Raw genomic sequence first — 15,562 nt, forward strand, 5'->3', positions numbered from 1 at the left:
CTACCATATGAACCTGCAACACTTAATCAGGGTTTCTGAACTCTTAATCAGAAAGCCACGAGTGATTGCGCCATAAGTCATTGGGTCCTGTCGTCTGGAGTGTTAGTTCAGGATTATTCTATCCTCTTTAATCAAAAAGGTTCATTAATGAATTCTATCCTTCTAGTTCACAAGTCACACTTTAAAAATGGTTTTAGGCCTGTAAAGCTTAATCAAACAAGCTTTAGTTGACAACTACTATTTCATTCTGTAGGTCATGTTGCTTTTAACTTGGTTAATAATGATTGAAGATAAATTGAAATACTCTTCTCAGGTCTTGTCATACATTACCTGAAGGAGCAATGCTTGCATACCAGAGGGGGCTGGTGGGAGGAGCTATAGCAGGACAGCTCATTGTAATGGCTGGAATGGAACACAGTATGTGGTTTCCATAGGTTTAATAGTTTCATTAATTATATTCCAGCCATTACGATGAGCCTGTCCTAAAGCTCCTTCCACTAGCCGCCTCTGGTGCATACATAAGTGTTTTATCAAAACAAACCTCACACTTGAAGATGTTGCCATCTTTTAAGGAAGTTGTTTGACTTCAGGAGGTACAACCCACTTATTTTACAAAAATATAGACACTTTTGACTGTCTCATAATTATGAGCATTTGTCAGGTTTCACAACATTACAGTTGACCACAGAATGAATGAGAACTGGTTGTCAGTGTAGCGGAAAGGAAAAGGTCTTGTTCCCAGACTAACGTTGCAACTCTTGACAGTCCAGTCTCAACAGGAAGGCTCCATCCTCATGGGAGTCAACCAAACCCTAACGGGGGAGAGAACAAGACTTGAGGCTCTGAGTGAGACACTGGGGCTGTTTCATTTACTTGCACCTTAACATCTGCACATCTATCACTCCAGTGTTAATGCTAAATTGGCATTATTTTGCCACTATGGTCTATTTATTACCTAACCTCCCTAATCTTACTACATTTGCACACACTGTGTATAGATTTTTCTATTGTGTTATTGACTGTACGTCTGTTTATCCCATGTGAAACTGTGTTGTTTTTGTCACATTGCTTTGCTTTATCTTGGCCAGGTTGCAGTTGTAAATGAGAACTTGTTCTCAACTGGCCTACCTGGTTAAATAAAGGTGAAATAAATCAAACCAAATAAATTCCCCCGATAGGATTAGATAGCCGGTGAGATCAATATGGCAGAAACTACATGAAGTTAGCCTATTGCTTGCATTTATGATTTTTAATAGGATCCCCATTAGCCGACGCCAATGGCGACAGCTGTCTTCCTGGAGTTTAACAAAAAAAGACTACAAAAATACTTGACAATTTACATACAGTTGAAGTCGGAAGTTTACATACACCTTAGCCAAATACATTTAAACTCAGTTTTTCACAATTTCTGACATTTAATTATATGGAAAATTCCCTGTATTAGGTCAGTTAGGATCACCACTTTATTTTAAGAATGTGAAGTGTCAGAATAATAGTAGAGAGAATGATTTATTTCAGCTTTTATTTCTTTCATCACATTCCCAGTAGGTCAGAAGTTTACATACACTCAATTAGTATTTGGTAGCATTGCCTTTACATTGTTTTTCTTGGGTCAAACGTTTCGCGTAGCCTTCCACAAGCTTCCTCCAATAGGTTGGGTAAATGTTGGCCTTTTCCTCCTGACAGAGCTGGTGTAACTGAGTCAGGTTTGTAGGCCTTCTTGCTCACACACGCCTTTTCAGTTCTGCCCACACATTTTCTATAGGATTGAGGTCAGGGCTTTGTGATGGCCACTCCAATATCTTGACTATGTTGTCCTTAAGCCATTTTGCCACAACTTTGGAAGTATGCTTGGGGTCATTGCCCTTTTGGAAGACCCATTTGCGACCAAGCTTTAACTTCCTGACCGATGTCTTGAGATGTTGCTTCAATATATCCACATAATTTTCCTCCCTCATGATGCCATCTATTTTGTGAAGTGCAACAATCCCTCCTGCAGCAAAGCACCCCCACAACATGATGCTACCAACCCCTGTGCTTCACGGTTGGGATGGTGTTCTTCGGCTTGCAAGCCTCCATTTTTCCTCCAAACATAACAATGGTCATGATGGCCAAACAGTTCTATTTTTGTTTCATCAGACATTTCTCCAAAAAGTACGATCTTTGTCCCCATGTGCAGTTGCAAACCGTAGTCTGGCTTTTTTATGCCGGTTTTGGAGCAGTGGCTTCTTCCTTCCTGAGCGGCCTTTCAGGTTATGTCAATATAGGACTCGTTTTACTGTGGATATAGATACTTTTGTACCTGTTTCCTCCAGCATCTTAACAAGGTCCTTTGCTGTTATTCTGGGATTGATTTGCACTTTTCGCACCAAAGTACGTTCATCTCTAGGAGACAGAACGCGTCTCCTTCCTGAGCGGTATGACGGCTGCGTGGTCCCATGGTGTTTATACTTGCGTACTATTGTTTGTACAGATGAACGTGGTACCTTCAGGCATTTGGAAATTGCTCCCAAGGATGAACCAGACTTGTGGAGGTCTACAGGTCTTGGCTGATTTATTTTGATTTTCCCATGATGTCAAGCAAAGAGGCACTGAGTTTGAAGGTATGCCTTGAAATACATCCACAGGTACACCTCCAATTGACTCAAATGATGTCAATTAGCCTATCAGAAGCTTCTAATGGGAATTTTCCAAGCTGTTTAAAAGGCACAGTCAACTTAGTGTATGTAAACTTCTGACCCACTGGAATTGTGATACAGTGAATTATAAGTTAAATAATCTGTCTGTAAACAATTGTTGGAAAAATTACTTGTGTGATGCACAAAGTAGATGTCCTAACCGACTTGCCAAAACTATAGTTTGTTGACAAGAAATTTGTGGAATAGTAAATCTCTATTGATAAACTGGGTAAATCAAGATGTACCCTAGGGCTATTCATAATACAAGTGAATGCATATTTAATAGGAGTGTGTGCATGCATTGACATATTGAGCTTGTTTTGGCTAATTTCACGGGGCTACAGATGACAATCTGTTTCCCTTCCATGTGGCACTTATTTTATTGTACTGATCAATAACATTTGCATAGAAGTTGCTTATTTTATTAAAGTGGGCTGTCGCTTTAACCAGTAATGATGTCATTCACAGAGGGGTGCGGCATGTCGGAGCCAATGATGTATATAAACACTCGATTGCTGATGCTACTATGTATTGGTTATTGAGAGGCTTTGACGCCATCGGTTGGCAGTATTGGCACTCCCCAGTAGGAGCAGTCCTCCATAGGAATGAATGGCATTCTACAGTATTTCAATTAAATGTTTCAAGGACAAAATGACATGTATTTAAGTATCGTGTTGTTGTCGTGGGGACAGTAACATTAGTAATTTAAAACAAATACACTAAGAAATGTTTTTATATATTTTTTGTATAGTTCACATAATAATTTAAAAGTATGCATTAAGGTGTCTGTAATAGAATAAACATGGCAGAAACAAATGAATAAATGCATTTCTATAGCTTTTACAATGGTGAGGGAGTGCCAGGATGAAGGCACGGTGGCTCCAACATCTAGTGTATATATAAATTATTGGTCGGAGCTGATGGGGTCACCTTAGGGTCATGATAGGGGCTGCACCAAATGATTGACGTATTATAATAATTGATTATGCTTATGTTGTATTAATAGAAGGGGGAAGGGCTATAAGACCCCTCCCCCACTACATTTTATAGGGTCCTTGACCACAGATTAGCGATATATATGCATTATAAGCTTTAATACTGTTCCACAGTTATTTTCTAGTCTCTGCCTCTTATAAGAAACGGTCTGAGAGATGTGTGAGTTATTGCAGTCAAAACAGGGTGTCTGTGAGAAAGCACCTCAAGGCTAAAAGAGATTCATAGACACAGAACCCTGCAGGGGAGTGGAAGAGATAAGAGACAAGTCAGACATACCACTGTAAGCCACACGGGAGTGGAAAATTACTGCTGAGCCCTTAGAAAACAATATACTATTGTTCTCTCCTGCAAGTTTGTATAACTGTATATGCATGGGCTTAGTCTCATGAGTAGAAGGTGTTGACGTAGGCAGTTACATCACTCGGGGTTGACTGCAAGCATATTACAGCAACTTGGACTTTTTTTATTTTGCAGAACTTACTCGGAAACATGCGTGCTATGTTCCCGTTGTCAACTTCTGTCTGCAATTGCATTAATAAAGGTTTGATTGATTTACTTAAAGATATTGTCTGACAAGGAACAAGGAACCTTCCGCAACAGAGCCCTCAGTTCGCTGAGGTAATAGAAACTTTGGCTGAGGGAGAGACCAATTAAGTGAATGAATAGCGTTTTTGGTGGCAACAAGCTTTGAAATTAGCATGTTTTGCATCACAAACAAAGTACTTTGGTTGTGCATTGATGTTAGTTTCAGCTGTAAACTAGCAAGGAAGTTAGCCTACAAAGCTGGAAGCTACCGGTAACTTATTGCATTGTAAAGTTATTGTAGCCTGTATGGACATTGTTTTGCGAACAGTAAGTTAGTTTCAACATTTCTACATGCCGTGTCGCATTATTCAAGTGTGTTAACGTCTTCGCAGCATGAGGGGGAGATAAACATGATCCATCCCAGACTCCCAGTGCAGGTTAGCAATGAGTATGTGGAGCAGGCACGGTGCACTCAGTGGGGGACATCGGCTGCGCTGATGGACAGACTTGATCCGTGAGACACAATTGACAGAAGTACCGAAAGTAACAAATTCTAGGACCGAACCGTTTTAATGCGCTACTAGCGTCTGAAACATGCTCCTGCAGCGACATAAAACCAATGCACCTAACAAAAGAGAGGGCTATAAGATAAGAACAAAGATGTTTGGCAGATGTAATTTCTATTTATTATTACCTTTATTTAACTAGGCAAGTCAGTTAAGAACAAATTTGTATTTACAATGACAGCCTACATGAGGTGTCAGAAGAAATTGGTGAAAGAGAACAGTGATGGGTTGGAATTGAATAGTGTATTTGTAATACGCTACATGGTTTTGTGTTCAGACCTTGTAAAAAGTGTCAAGGGTGAACTCCTCCATGGTGCCGTCCACTGCTTTCATAAGCTCTAGTAGCTGAGCCTGTCCTGTGGGGACTTCCATAGCCAGGAATGTCCTGTAGGGGAGAGCAGAATACTAGATCGTAAGACTATGATCTTGTACATGATCATGCTGTCAAATCAAGATTTTTTTTTGTTGGTGTAGACTACTGTGAAATGCTTACTGACAAGCCCCTTCCCGACAATGCAGAGTTAAAGTAACCTACATTTGCTAAATATAAAAGGAAATGGTGACAAAATAACAAGTCTATATACAAGGAGTACCAGTACTGAGTCAATGTGCAGGGGTACGAGGTAGTTGAGGTAATATTTACATGTAGGTAGGGGTTAAAGTGACTGGGCAATCAGGTGGGACTAGGCCTATTGAGTAGGGTATTGGAGGCTATTTTGTAAATGACATCGCCGAAGTCGAGGATCGGTAGGATGGTCAGTTTTTTAAATAATTTAGCCCAAACAACTACCTCTTCCCCTACTGTATTTGTTTATTTTGCACCTTTGCACCCCATTATTTATATTTCTACTTTGCACATTCTTCCACTGCAAATCTACCATTCCAGTGTTTTACTTGCTATATTGTATTTACTTCGCCACCATGGCCTTTTTTTGCCTTTACCTCCCTTATCTCACCTCATTTGCTCACATTGTATATATACTTATTTTTCTACTGTATTATTGACTGTATGTTTGTTTTACTCCATGTGTAACTTTGTGTTGTTGTATGTTTTCGAACTGCTTTGCTTTATCTTGGCCAGGTTGCAATTGTAAATGAGAACTTGTTCTCAACTTGCCTACCTGGTTAAATAAAAGTGAAATAAATAAATAAAATACAATTTTAAAAATCCTCTAATAGTATTTTCTATTTCCTCTTCAGAGCTGTTACTGTAACTGACTAACATTCTAATATGTAAAGCTTTCAATTACAAATTCATAAATAAACTTTCTTGATTTCTGTCATAAAAATAAGAAATGGGAACATTGAAGTTATAGAAGCACTGACCAATGACCGGATTGCGCAGCCTTGCGATATACTTCCGATAAAAACAAACCATTGTTGTGGTCATTTATGTCCCCCTGAAACAAAGTACCGTTCAAATTGGTTCCATATTCAGTGACGTTCTGAAAACATTTTCACAGTAAACTATATTTAATCAACAATTTATATAATGGTAGTATAATTTAAGTAGCTGCTTGTGTGGTATATTTTTATTTAAATGTGATTATCAGAACATAAGTGATTATCTGAAACAACCTCTTCATATCAGCATCCTCATGGGTTACAAAACACAGCAAGGCACCACACATTTATATAGCTTTCCCTTACTTACCATCAATAACATTATTTGTGAAAATACACAACAATATTACTGTAATGCATAGCTATAAATAGATATTCACGGAAGAAAGATAAAAGCTATTCGTTGCAGGTTCCGGGTGTATGTTGTGAGCGTGCCAATTAAACCTTGATTATTCATGTTCCCGTGCCTGGGCAGGATCTCTGAGGCTAGTCAGTTAGCTAGCTAGCGTTTTATTTTTTTAATCGCCTTTTTAAGCGGGAGGAGTATGGCCTAGCGATCACATATTGACAGGGCGTTGACATTCTGGGCAAAATAGAATATTACACATTTAGTGGGATCATTTAGAACGACACAAAAGCTCTGATTTCTTCGGCCCTGGTGTCAAACCCGCTTGACAAGAGAGCGGGCAGATATTCGACTGACCGAGGCTGAATGCGGATATGAAAGGAGGTATTATTGGGCCTACGAATACTTTTTCTGTCAAAATCGTCAGACGCTACAAAAAACTCCGCAAAACGTTAAAGGTATGTTGCCAGCAATACTGTCCCAAATATGTTACTCATTTATTTACTGCTTCTATAGATCAGTTTAATACAATAGCTGAATATTTTCCAATCCCAACATTACAAGCAAACGCAACGTTAGCTAGCTCGCCATACAGATGTATGCAGCTATGCTTCTGCTATATGAGACAGCGACTGCCGCCCGGCTCCGTTAACAAATGATGGGCCGTATGCTTTTCTCTCTCGTGTGGAAAATGCAATGGCGTAACTAGCTAGGTAAATCGAGTTGTTTTTCTTCGGTTTACATTCGTGCGCAAACACCGACCAAATGGATGCTTATTGATTGCGCACGCTGTGGATGATTTGAATATGCCTGTCACCAATACTGTAATCTTGGGGAACACCGATCGTAAATCAATCCAAACCAATATGATTTACATATTCTGAAAGGAGTAACGTTAAGAACATTACTAGGCATTAGTGCTCACCCGATAGAATGTTTTGAAAAATAGCCTGATGTACTCGGACGCACCAGTTTAAATATTGTCTGCCTCCCTATAATACATATAAATAACAACCTGGACTCAGTGGAAGACGGAATATAGTACATTTAACGTGTTTTCCTCCATTTAGTGTGATATGTTACGTTTCGTATGGTATGTATTAATTTGTGGATGTCCAAGTATGATGTTACAAATTACAATTTGTAAAATATGTTACGAATTTGTAAATAGGTATGATACGTTAGCTAGATGGCTAATTTTAGCTAGGCTAGTGGTTAGGTTTTTATTTTTTAACATTTATTTAAGCTAGGCAAGTCAGTTAAGAACGAATTCTCATTTACAATGATGGCATACTGGGGAACAGTGGGTTAACTGCCTTGTTATGGGGAAGAACGTCAGCTCGGGGTTTCAATCCAGCAACCTTTCAGTTACTGGCCCAACGCTCTAACCACTAGGCTACCTGCCGGGCTAAGGTTAGGTGAAGGGTTAACAAACATGCTAAGTAGTGGCAAAATAGCAACCCAGCTAGCAATGAGGAATCGTCCCAGAAGCGCCCTCTTCCGGGGGGGGGGGGCTGGAACTGATTGCATTGACCCGGTGTTGGACTCTTTCCAGAATCAAAATGAATGACTGCCCAGAATCGGACCAAGTACTTTGGGCCATTTCCGTCTACCAACTTTGCCGGCATCTTACCAGAATCGCCCCAATGCAAATTGAAATAAATGTATACAAAATTACCCTATTTAGTAATTTTTAATATTACTATTATACATTTTATACATACAAATTATGCCCATCCACAAAAAAAAAACACTTTGTCTCGGTGGAAACACCACACATCTGGTGTGTGCCTTGCCTGCCACAGGAGTCACTACAGCGCAATGGGAAAAGGCCATCCCTCCCCTAACTCGGGCCGACGCTGGGACAATTGTGCGTCCCCTCATGGGTCTAACGGTCACGGCCGGGAAGGGTCTCGAACCAGCATCTGTAGAAATGCAGTTTGCACTGCGATGCAGTGTCTTAGACCACTGCGCCACTCGGGAAGTTCCATCCACAAAGTTTTTAATGCTTATCAATTGCCTTGCACAAAGTATCAAAATACTACACAGGACTCTTAGAGAATTTAATTTAAATCTTAGTTGTATTTTTTTGATCACAGAAACAATGAGGAACAATAAATAAATAATGAAATGTTAATTATATATAGCAGCCTGTGTAATCATCTGCCAGGGAGCAGCCCCAATCGGCCCGAGCCCCAAGTAATACATTTGGGCCAGATAACTCTCACCGAAATCGGCCCGAGCCCCAAGTAATACATTTGGGCCAGATAACTCACACCGGAATTGGCCCAAGCTCATTCCCCGCATCCTAGTAATACTGCCGAAGGCAGCCCAGACTCGGCCCTGACTCTCAGCTGAGTGCCCCGACTCTCAGCTGTAATTGGCCCAGATCCACTGTGCTAGCTGGGTACAAAGTAGTAAGTAAAGTTGTCCGAGATGAGATTCGAACATGCCGCCTTTGGGTTGCCAGACGTTTGCGTTTTATATGCCCACCCATTCTCCCAGACCAATCATCCTCTTTTAGTTTTTGCCTGAAGTAACCTATCTTATGTAACCATACCAAACCTAACATATCATAGTAATTTGAGTGTGCCGGATTTACATTTTACTATGATATGTCTAATCTATGAGACCAGGTTGAAAATAAGGGCATGCCTTTTGATTTTGATTGTTTGGATATGGCTATCTTGTAGTGTGTTTGTGATGATGGATCATTAGTCAAGTAAGCAGGAATGAAGTAGCCCTCTACAGCTGCTTTTAATCTGATGGGTTGCTAGATCGAATCCCCGAGCTGACAAGGTAAAAATCTGCCATTCTGCCCCTGAACAAGGCAGTTAACCCACTGTTCCTAGGCCGTCATTGTAAAAAATAATTTGTTCTTAACTGACTTGCCTAGTTAAATACCATAAAATAAAAAAAAGTGTATCCTTTTGGGCTCTGATAATTATTCTGTTGTCTAAGGGGAAGTCTCTGTGAAACTGAGATCACGCACTTCTTCTAGGATGCCATACCGCACACAGTACTAGTGAATAGTTTAATAATAATTGTTCCCTTTTTCTGCAGTCATCAGAAGAGGACTGAAGACGCTTGGAGACAGTGGGTTGAATTTTTTTCTAAATTTAAATGTCTTTGCAGCAGGTGTTCTTCCTCTGCATATAATTTTCAGACACCCAATCTATTGAATCCTAAAAACAAGCCCTTTTTATATGTATATATTTTTTATATTTAGTGATGTTCTCCACTGAAATGGCAGACTAAATTACTGACTTTCCACCCTACCCACCCTTCCACCAATCAATGTACCTTTGATTTTTCTTCATAAAAGCCCCCACTACGATACAAAACTGAATCCCTACACGAGAGCCAGGATGAGTGAGGCGTGGCAGCAGCATGCTGTTGCTCCCCCTCCGGTGGTGCACACCATACCACCGGGGGCGGAGAACGCGTTGGGCTGCGCCGTCTATGGTATCGTCCTGCAGCCTGACCCCGCTCTGCAGCAGTCGCAGCACCAGCATGGCCAGCAGCACAGCCAGCAGCATGGGCAGCAGCAACACCCTACCCAGGTACAGCAGCCCTCTCTGCAGGTAGGGGGCGAGGGCGGTCACAAGTGTGGAGCATGCGGCCACGACATCTCCCACCTGGCCAACCCACATGAGCACCAGTGTATGGTGAGCCAGGACCGCTCCTTCCAATGCACCCAGTGCATGAAGATCTTCCACCAGGCCACTGATCTGCTGGAGCACCAGTGTGTGCAGGTGGAGCAGAAGCCCTTTGTGTGTGGTGTGTGTAAGATGGGCTTCTCCCTGCTCACCTCGCTGGCACAGCACCACACCTCGCACAACAGCACCAACCCCATGAAATGCTCCATCTGTGAGAAGACCTACCGACCGGGCTCCTCTGGGAACACCACACCCTCCTCCTCTTCCACCAACCCTCAGCAGCCATCTGCTGATGGAGCCTCTTCAAGTGGGAGTGTGGCAGTGGGATCTTCTTCCTCAATTACATTTCCATCGGCCCGTGACAGGCCCTACAAGTGTTCCGTCTGTCAGAAGGGTTTCAGGCACCTGTCAGAGCTGGCCCGCCATGAGCGTGTGCACACTGGAGAGAAGCCCTTCAAGTGTGACACGTGTGACAAGAGCTTCAGCCAGTCCTCTCACCTGGCCCATCACCAGCGCACCCACAGCTCTGAGCGCCCATACAAATGTGCTGTGTGTGACAAGAGCTTCAAGCACCGCTCCCACCTGGTGCGCCACATGTACGCCCATTCCGGAGAGCACCTGTTTAAGTGCAACCTGTGTGAACTGCACTTCAAGGAGTCTTCTGAGCTGCTGCATCATCCATGCCACCCACAAGGGGCACGCCCCTTCCGCTGTGCAACCTGTGGAAAGGGCTTCAAGCGTCCATCAGACCTGCGGCAGCATGAGCGCACTCACTCTGAGGAGCGTCCCTTCCACTGTGAGGAGTGCCAGATGAGTTTCAAACAGCAGTATGCCCTGGTGCGCCACAGGCGCACGCACAAAAACCCATCTGACCGCCCCTTCAAGTGCAACCTTTGTGACAAAGGCTTCTTGCAGCCATCCCATCTGCTGTACCACCAGCACGTCCACGGCATGGAGAACCTGTTCAAGTGCGCATCCTGCCAGAAGGAATTCAGTCAGTCAGGAGAGCTGCTGCGCCACAAATGCGGTGAGTCGTCCTCTTCATCTAGGGAGACAGACAAGCCTTACAAATGTGACGTGTGCGGCAAGGGATACAAAAAGAGTTCGACACTGCAGCGACATCAGAACTCGCACTGTCAAGAGAAGCCCCTGAAGTGCTCCCTATGTGACCGCCGCTTCCTGTCATCCTCAGAGTTTGTGCAGCACCGCTGCGACCCGTCCCGAGAGAAGCCCCTAAAGTGTCCCGAATGCGAGAAGCGCTTCAAGTACTCGTCTGACCTGAATAGGCACAAGCGTGTCCACACCGGGGAGAAGCCCTACAAGTGTGCTAGCTGTGATAAAGGCTTCAAGCAACGGGAGCACCTGGCCAAGCATCAGAGTGTGCATTCCAGAGATGCCCAGTTCAAGTGTGTTTGGTGTGGAGAGCGCTTTGGAGACCTGGGAGCTTTGCAGGAGCACACAGTCCAGCACACAGCTGAAGGAGGGGGTTACCCTGTGCCACCTTGCATATAGTCACGCCCCTCCGCTCTGTACAAGTTCATAGCAAACGTCCCTGTCTACCATTAATTTGCAGCACCCAGCTTAACACACTTGAACTGGGCATCTCTGGAGTGCACACTCTGGTGCTTTCCAGAGATACCCAGTTCAAATGCTTTGGAGACCTGGGAGCCCTGCAGGAGCACACAGTCCAGCACACATCTAAAGGGAAGGATTACCCGATGGTAGGTTACTCTGTGCCACTTCTTATCCAGTCCATAGCAAATGTCCCTGCCTACTCTTTGCCCCCAGCATATACAATCCATACCCTCACTTCCCATCTGAAAACTGATACCAGTCCACTTCCCCACCCTAAGAAACCCATACAATTTATAATTGTAAAAAAAAAAAAAAAAAAAAAAAAATTGAAGTCACTGCCAAGTGTCACTGCTTTAGGGCTACTGTCTGAAGGACAGAGGAGACACCAACAAGGATATTTCTTTCAATTCAAACTCTAGGGTGGATGTTCTAGCCCAGGTCATTTACTCTATCTATCCTTACCTTCTTGAATCAACTTCCCTGCAAGTGGGGAACAAAATAAATGTAAATCACCACATTAGCCTACATTTCTGTCTATGAAAAGCTTTGCATTTGTACATAAATTACCTTGTAGATTAAAAAGAAAAAAAGGTGATGTGGACCAGTTCCCCTTGTGATGACCTGCTTGACTGGTGTGTTGCAACATGACCCAGAACTATTCTCTTGCCAACAGTGGTTGTCACTCTAGAATGCATCTACAGAGATCCTGCATGCATTAATGTTCCATTCTCTTACCCAGGATACTCAAGACTTTTATGATTGCTAAGTTTCAGCAGCTACTACAGTCTACTGATGGCCTATTGCTTTTTTATTTTGGAATCAATGACGCTGTATCAACTCTGATATAAAATGTTTTGTTTGGTGGGTGGAGGGTTGAAATTATTGTGTATTGGTTACCTTTCCACAACCTAATCACTGTAGTAGCAGTGTATGCATATCAGGAAATGGAACCGGTTCAGGGAACAGAAGACCAGAAATATCACTAAAAAAATGAGGATCAGAACCGGGAACGGAAGTGATCTATACTTTTCCAGAACAGAACCGCTATTTTAAAAGCATGGGAACCGGGTAATAATGTTATTTTACGTTCCAGGTATTTTTTTACAGTCCCACAATGCGCCTATGCAAAGCCCTCACTCTGTCACTCAGAAAATCTTTGCGTGTGTGTGTAGTTTACCTGTCCCTCCCCCTCCGAAGCACTGTATCCTACTGACGTTACATGCGTGATTCAGAAATTGAGATTTTTTTTTTATTAGAGAAGAATGGATTTACTTTATCAATGCTGGTTAACTTTATCAATGCTGGTTAACATGTTTCACATTGGATTTATTAACTACAAAAAGGTAAGATGTGTTTTTATTTTAATTCTGATGCCGCTCTGCACACACAAGTTTGTTAGCTAGCTCTCGTCCAACTTTCAGCCAACTCTTTTCAAGTTCAAAGACATTCAAAGTTCCTTCATATAAGCCGCTCCTCCGTAGGTATAATTCTGTGGGCCTAGTTCAGATAATGCATGTCATCACAAGATGCCCAGCGCTTCAAGCCTCCTCCTCCACCCTCTCTCGATCTTTCCCCACCTGGAAAATTTCAATCGCATCTCGCGCCCTACACTTGTTTACACATGCAGTAGATGTCAGACAACTATTGCTTGCCCGTGCCATAGCAAGCTGCTCTATCCTCACTGATTGGGGAAGTAATTTAATGTTGAGCTAAATGTAGAGGTTTAAAAAGGAATGATATAAATCATTACTTTCTTGGGTTCGAACCGGTTCAGAACATTCATTTTGCTAATGGAAACAGTGCAACATAATGAAAAAAATAATGGTTCTGTTCTTCAGAACAAAACAATTGGAAAATAATTTTGGTTCCAACCCCTGACGCATATACAATAAAATCATACACCTCTACTCTGCTTTAGTATTTTTTTTTATTTTTTTTTTATGTACACGAATCAACTCCAACTAGAAGTGGTTTGTTTTTAAAATTGTTTTTGTGCTATTGTGAAATATTACAAAAGTTTGTGACTATGTGGACTTATATGTGGCCATCATTGTGGCAACTATAGTTTGTACCAAAACACCATTGTACTGCAGCAAATCCCAAAGGTGTGGAGATTAACCAGCTGAAGTATCAAGACATCTCACTGGTATATAGAAATATATATTTCACACTAATATACAGTTCATATTCCTACAGAGATCAGTGAAGAGTATCTGTGCTGAAAATGTCTAAAACCTGATCAAGCTTCCTCTTACGGCGTGTATGTAGTACAATATGTATGCGAGTATGTTTACCAGTTCGGTTACAGAAGTTGCATAACTGTCTTATTTCTAAAACTGCATTGGCTGTTTTGTATGTTACAACTTTTTATCATATGAGGGCTTTAAATGTTTTTCATCTTTTGAAGTCATAGTTATGATAGTGGTGGTATGTTGCAAGTGTCCAAGGAGAACATTCTGTCTCTAAGCCCTAAAAGGATTCTGACCCCTGGTGCTCCTTTGTGTTTATTCGATGAATGATTGTTGAATCATGTCTGTGAAAATGGAATCCTGGCTGTGAAGTGAATTGTATAAAACATACATCTGGTGTAGAATTTTGTCAGGTCTGTATAGTTTTCGTTAACCCCAGTTATGTCAAACTTATCTGCAGTATATTTGTGCAGATCATTTTAACTTCTGGATTTTATAGCCTTATTTTTTTATAGCATCCTTACCAAAATGGGCTGCTTAAGCTTGATTGCAAAAGTTATGGATTGAACCTCTTTATAGTCTGTAAGTGGTAAGACAACTAATAAGGCAAAAATCTGTGTCAACTTTGAGGGCAAATCAATGTGGCGCAAAGTGGGTTTTTTTGTGTGTGGGGGGGGGTCTTTTTTTCAAAGGAAGTATTTCAAGGGGATGTATTTGGTTTGAGTGCAGTATTGAAAAACTATTTTATGATAAGGTAATGCCTAACTTTGAGGAAGGTTCTTTTTTATAATCAGTTTCAGTAGACTGTTAAACTGGGGTCAGGGTTATTTAGAAACCCATTCTACTCCAGAACTGACTGCCTCAATGTTGTTGCTCTGTTTCTTGTACTGTGCTGTGTTTTTTTTGTTTTCTCCATCGTCACCTAACAGTTTGTCATTTGTCTGTCGTCGTTCGTCTTTCATCTGGTATTAAGACAACATCAAAAAGCAGTTGTGAATTGAATTAAAAAGAAAAGTACTGTATATGTTTAGTTTATATACATTTTTTTATTTTTTAAATATTATTTTAAAATCTATATGAATATTTCCATTCTTGGGAGGAGGTAACAGGGCCTTTTAGGATGTAATGGGGGAGATGTTTGATTGATGGAAGGGTCATTAGGACTGTGATTGACATGCCTTTTGATCTGGTGTAGTGCATAACGGTTAGCCCCTGCCTATTGACCCTGCTTTCTCTGTTCTGTGCATGCCTGCTGTGTTAGTTCCTGTAATCTGTCCTAGGTATTAGTGCTTCAGATGGCACTTATTCCACATAGCTTTTTTCAAATTGTTATGTGAAAAAATTATTGTGACAATGTACATTGTGTACATTCATGCTAAAATATCTGTATGTAGCATTCAATACACACAGCACTAACAAATAAACTTTTTATAAAGGGGGGGGGTGTCATGTATGTTTAATTGCAGAGGGGACTGGCATGTATTCTTTCAGGATTTTTAAGTATGTAGATTAGGTAGTTAAACAATATGACAAGATGTGTACATTCACTAAAATAACATTTTCTAATTTGTAATAGGGTGTGTAATGCTTGCTTAAATACAGACTATAACATGTTCTTTATGCCACCCAGAAGAAATACACTGCACTTACCATTGATAATGTAATGTACAAATATAACACTCAT

The 15,562-nt window shown here is 41.5% G+C and overlaps 1 protein-coding gene and 1 long non-coding RNA gene across 4 annotated transcripts; one reads left to right on the forward strand and one right to left on the reverse strand.

The window, feature by feature from the left end:
* Positions 1-202: 202 nt before the first annotated feature.
* On the reverse strand, positions 203-6,166 carry LOC139539774 (uncharacterized). The gene is made up of 3 exons (XR_011668013.1): positions 6,092-6,166; positions 5,045-5,150; positions 203-812 (listed from the first exon to the last, which is right to left on the reverse strand). It is a non-coding gene; the product is annotated as an uncharacterized lncRNA (long non-coding RNA).
* A 389-nt stretch (positions 6,167-6,555) lies between these two features.
* Positions 6,556-15,316, forward strand: LOC139539776 (zinc finger protein 319-like). 3 transcript variants are annotated; one of them, XM_071343057.1, is made up of 4 exons: positions 6,972-7,548; positions 9,519-9,551; positions 9,781-11,141; positions 11,307-15,316. In XM_071343057.1, the coding sequence occupies exons 1-4, from the start codon at positions 7,532-7,534 to the stop codon at positions 11,624-11,626; spliced, it is 1,731 nt and encodes a 576-aa protein (XP_071199158.1). In that variant the 5' UTR covers positions 6,972-7,531; the 3' UTR covers positions 11,627-15,316. The 3 variants fall into 3 exon arrangements, with proteins under 3 accessions (XP_071199157.1, XP_071199158.1, XP_071199156.1); XM_071343056.1 differs by lacking the exon at positions 6,972-7,548 and adding an exon at positions 6,556-6,913 and having other exon boundaries at positions 9,781-15,316; XM_071343055.1 differs by having other exon boundaries at positions 6,981-7,548; positions 9,781-15,316.
* The last annotated feature ends 246 nt before the right edge of the window (positions 15,317-15,562 follow it).

The sequence above is a fragment of the Salvelinus alpinus genome, chromosome 15 (assembly GCF_045679555.1).
Source record: "Salvelinus alpinus chromosome 15, SLU_Salpinus.1, whole genome shotgun sequence".
Classification (NCBI taxonomy): Eukaryota; Metazoa; Chordata; class Actinopteri; order Salmoniformes; family Salmonidae; genus Salvelinus; species Salvelinus alpinus.

Excerpts from the sequence above, each read along its gene's own strand:
- LOC139539776 (XM_071343055.1), top strand. Across the intron at positions 9,552-9,780 it reads ACTGAAGACGCTTGGAGACA|CCCCCACTACGATACAAAAC; the intron begins GTGGGTTGAATT and ends TCTTCATAAAAG.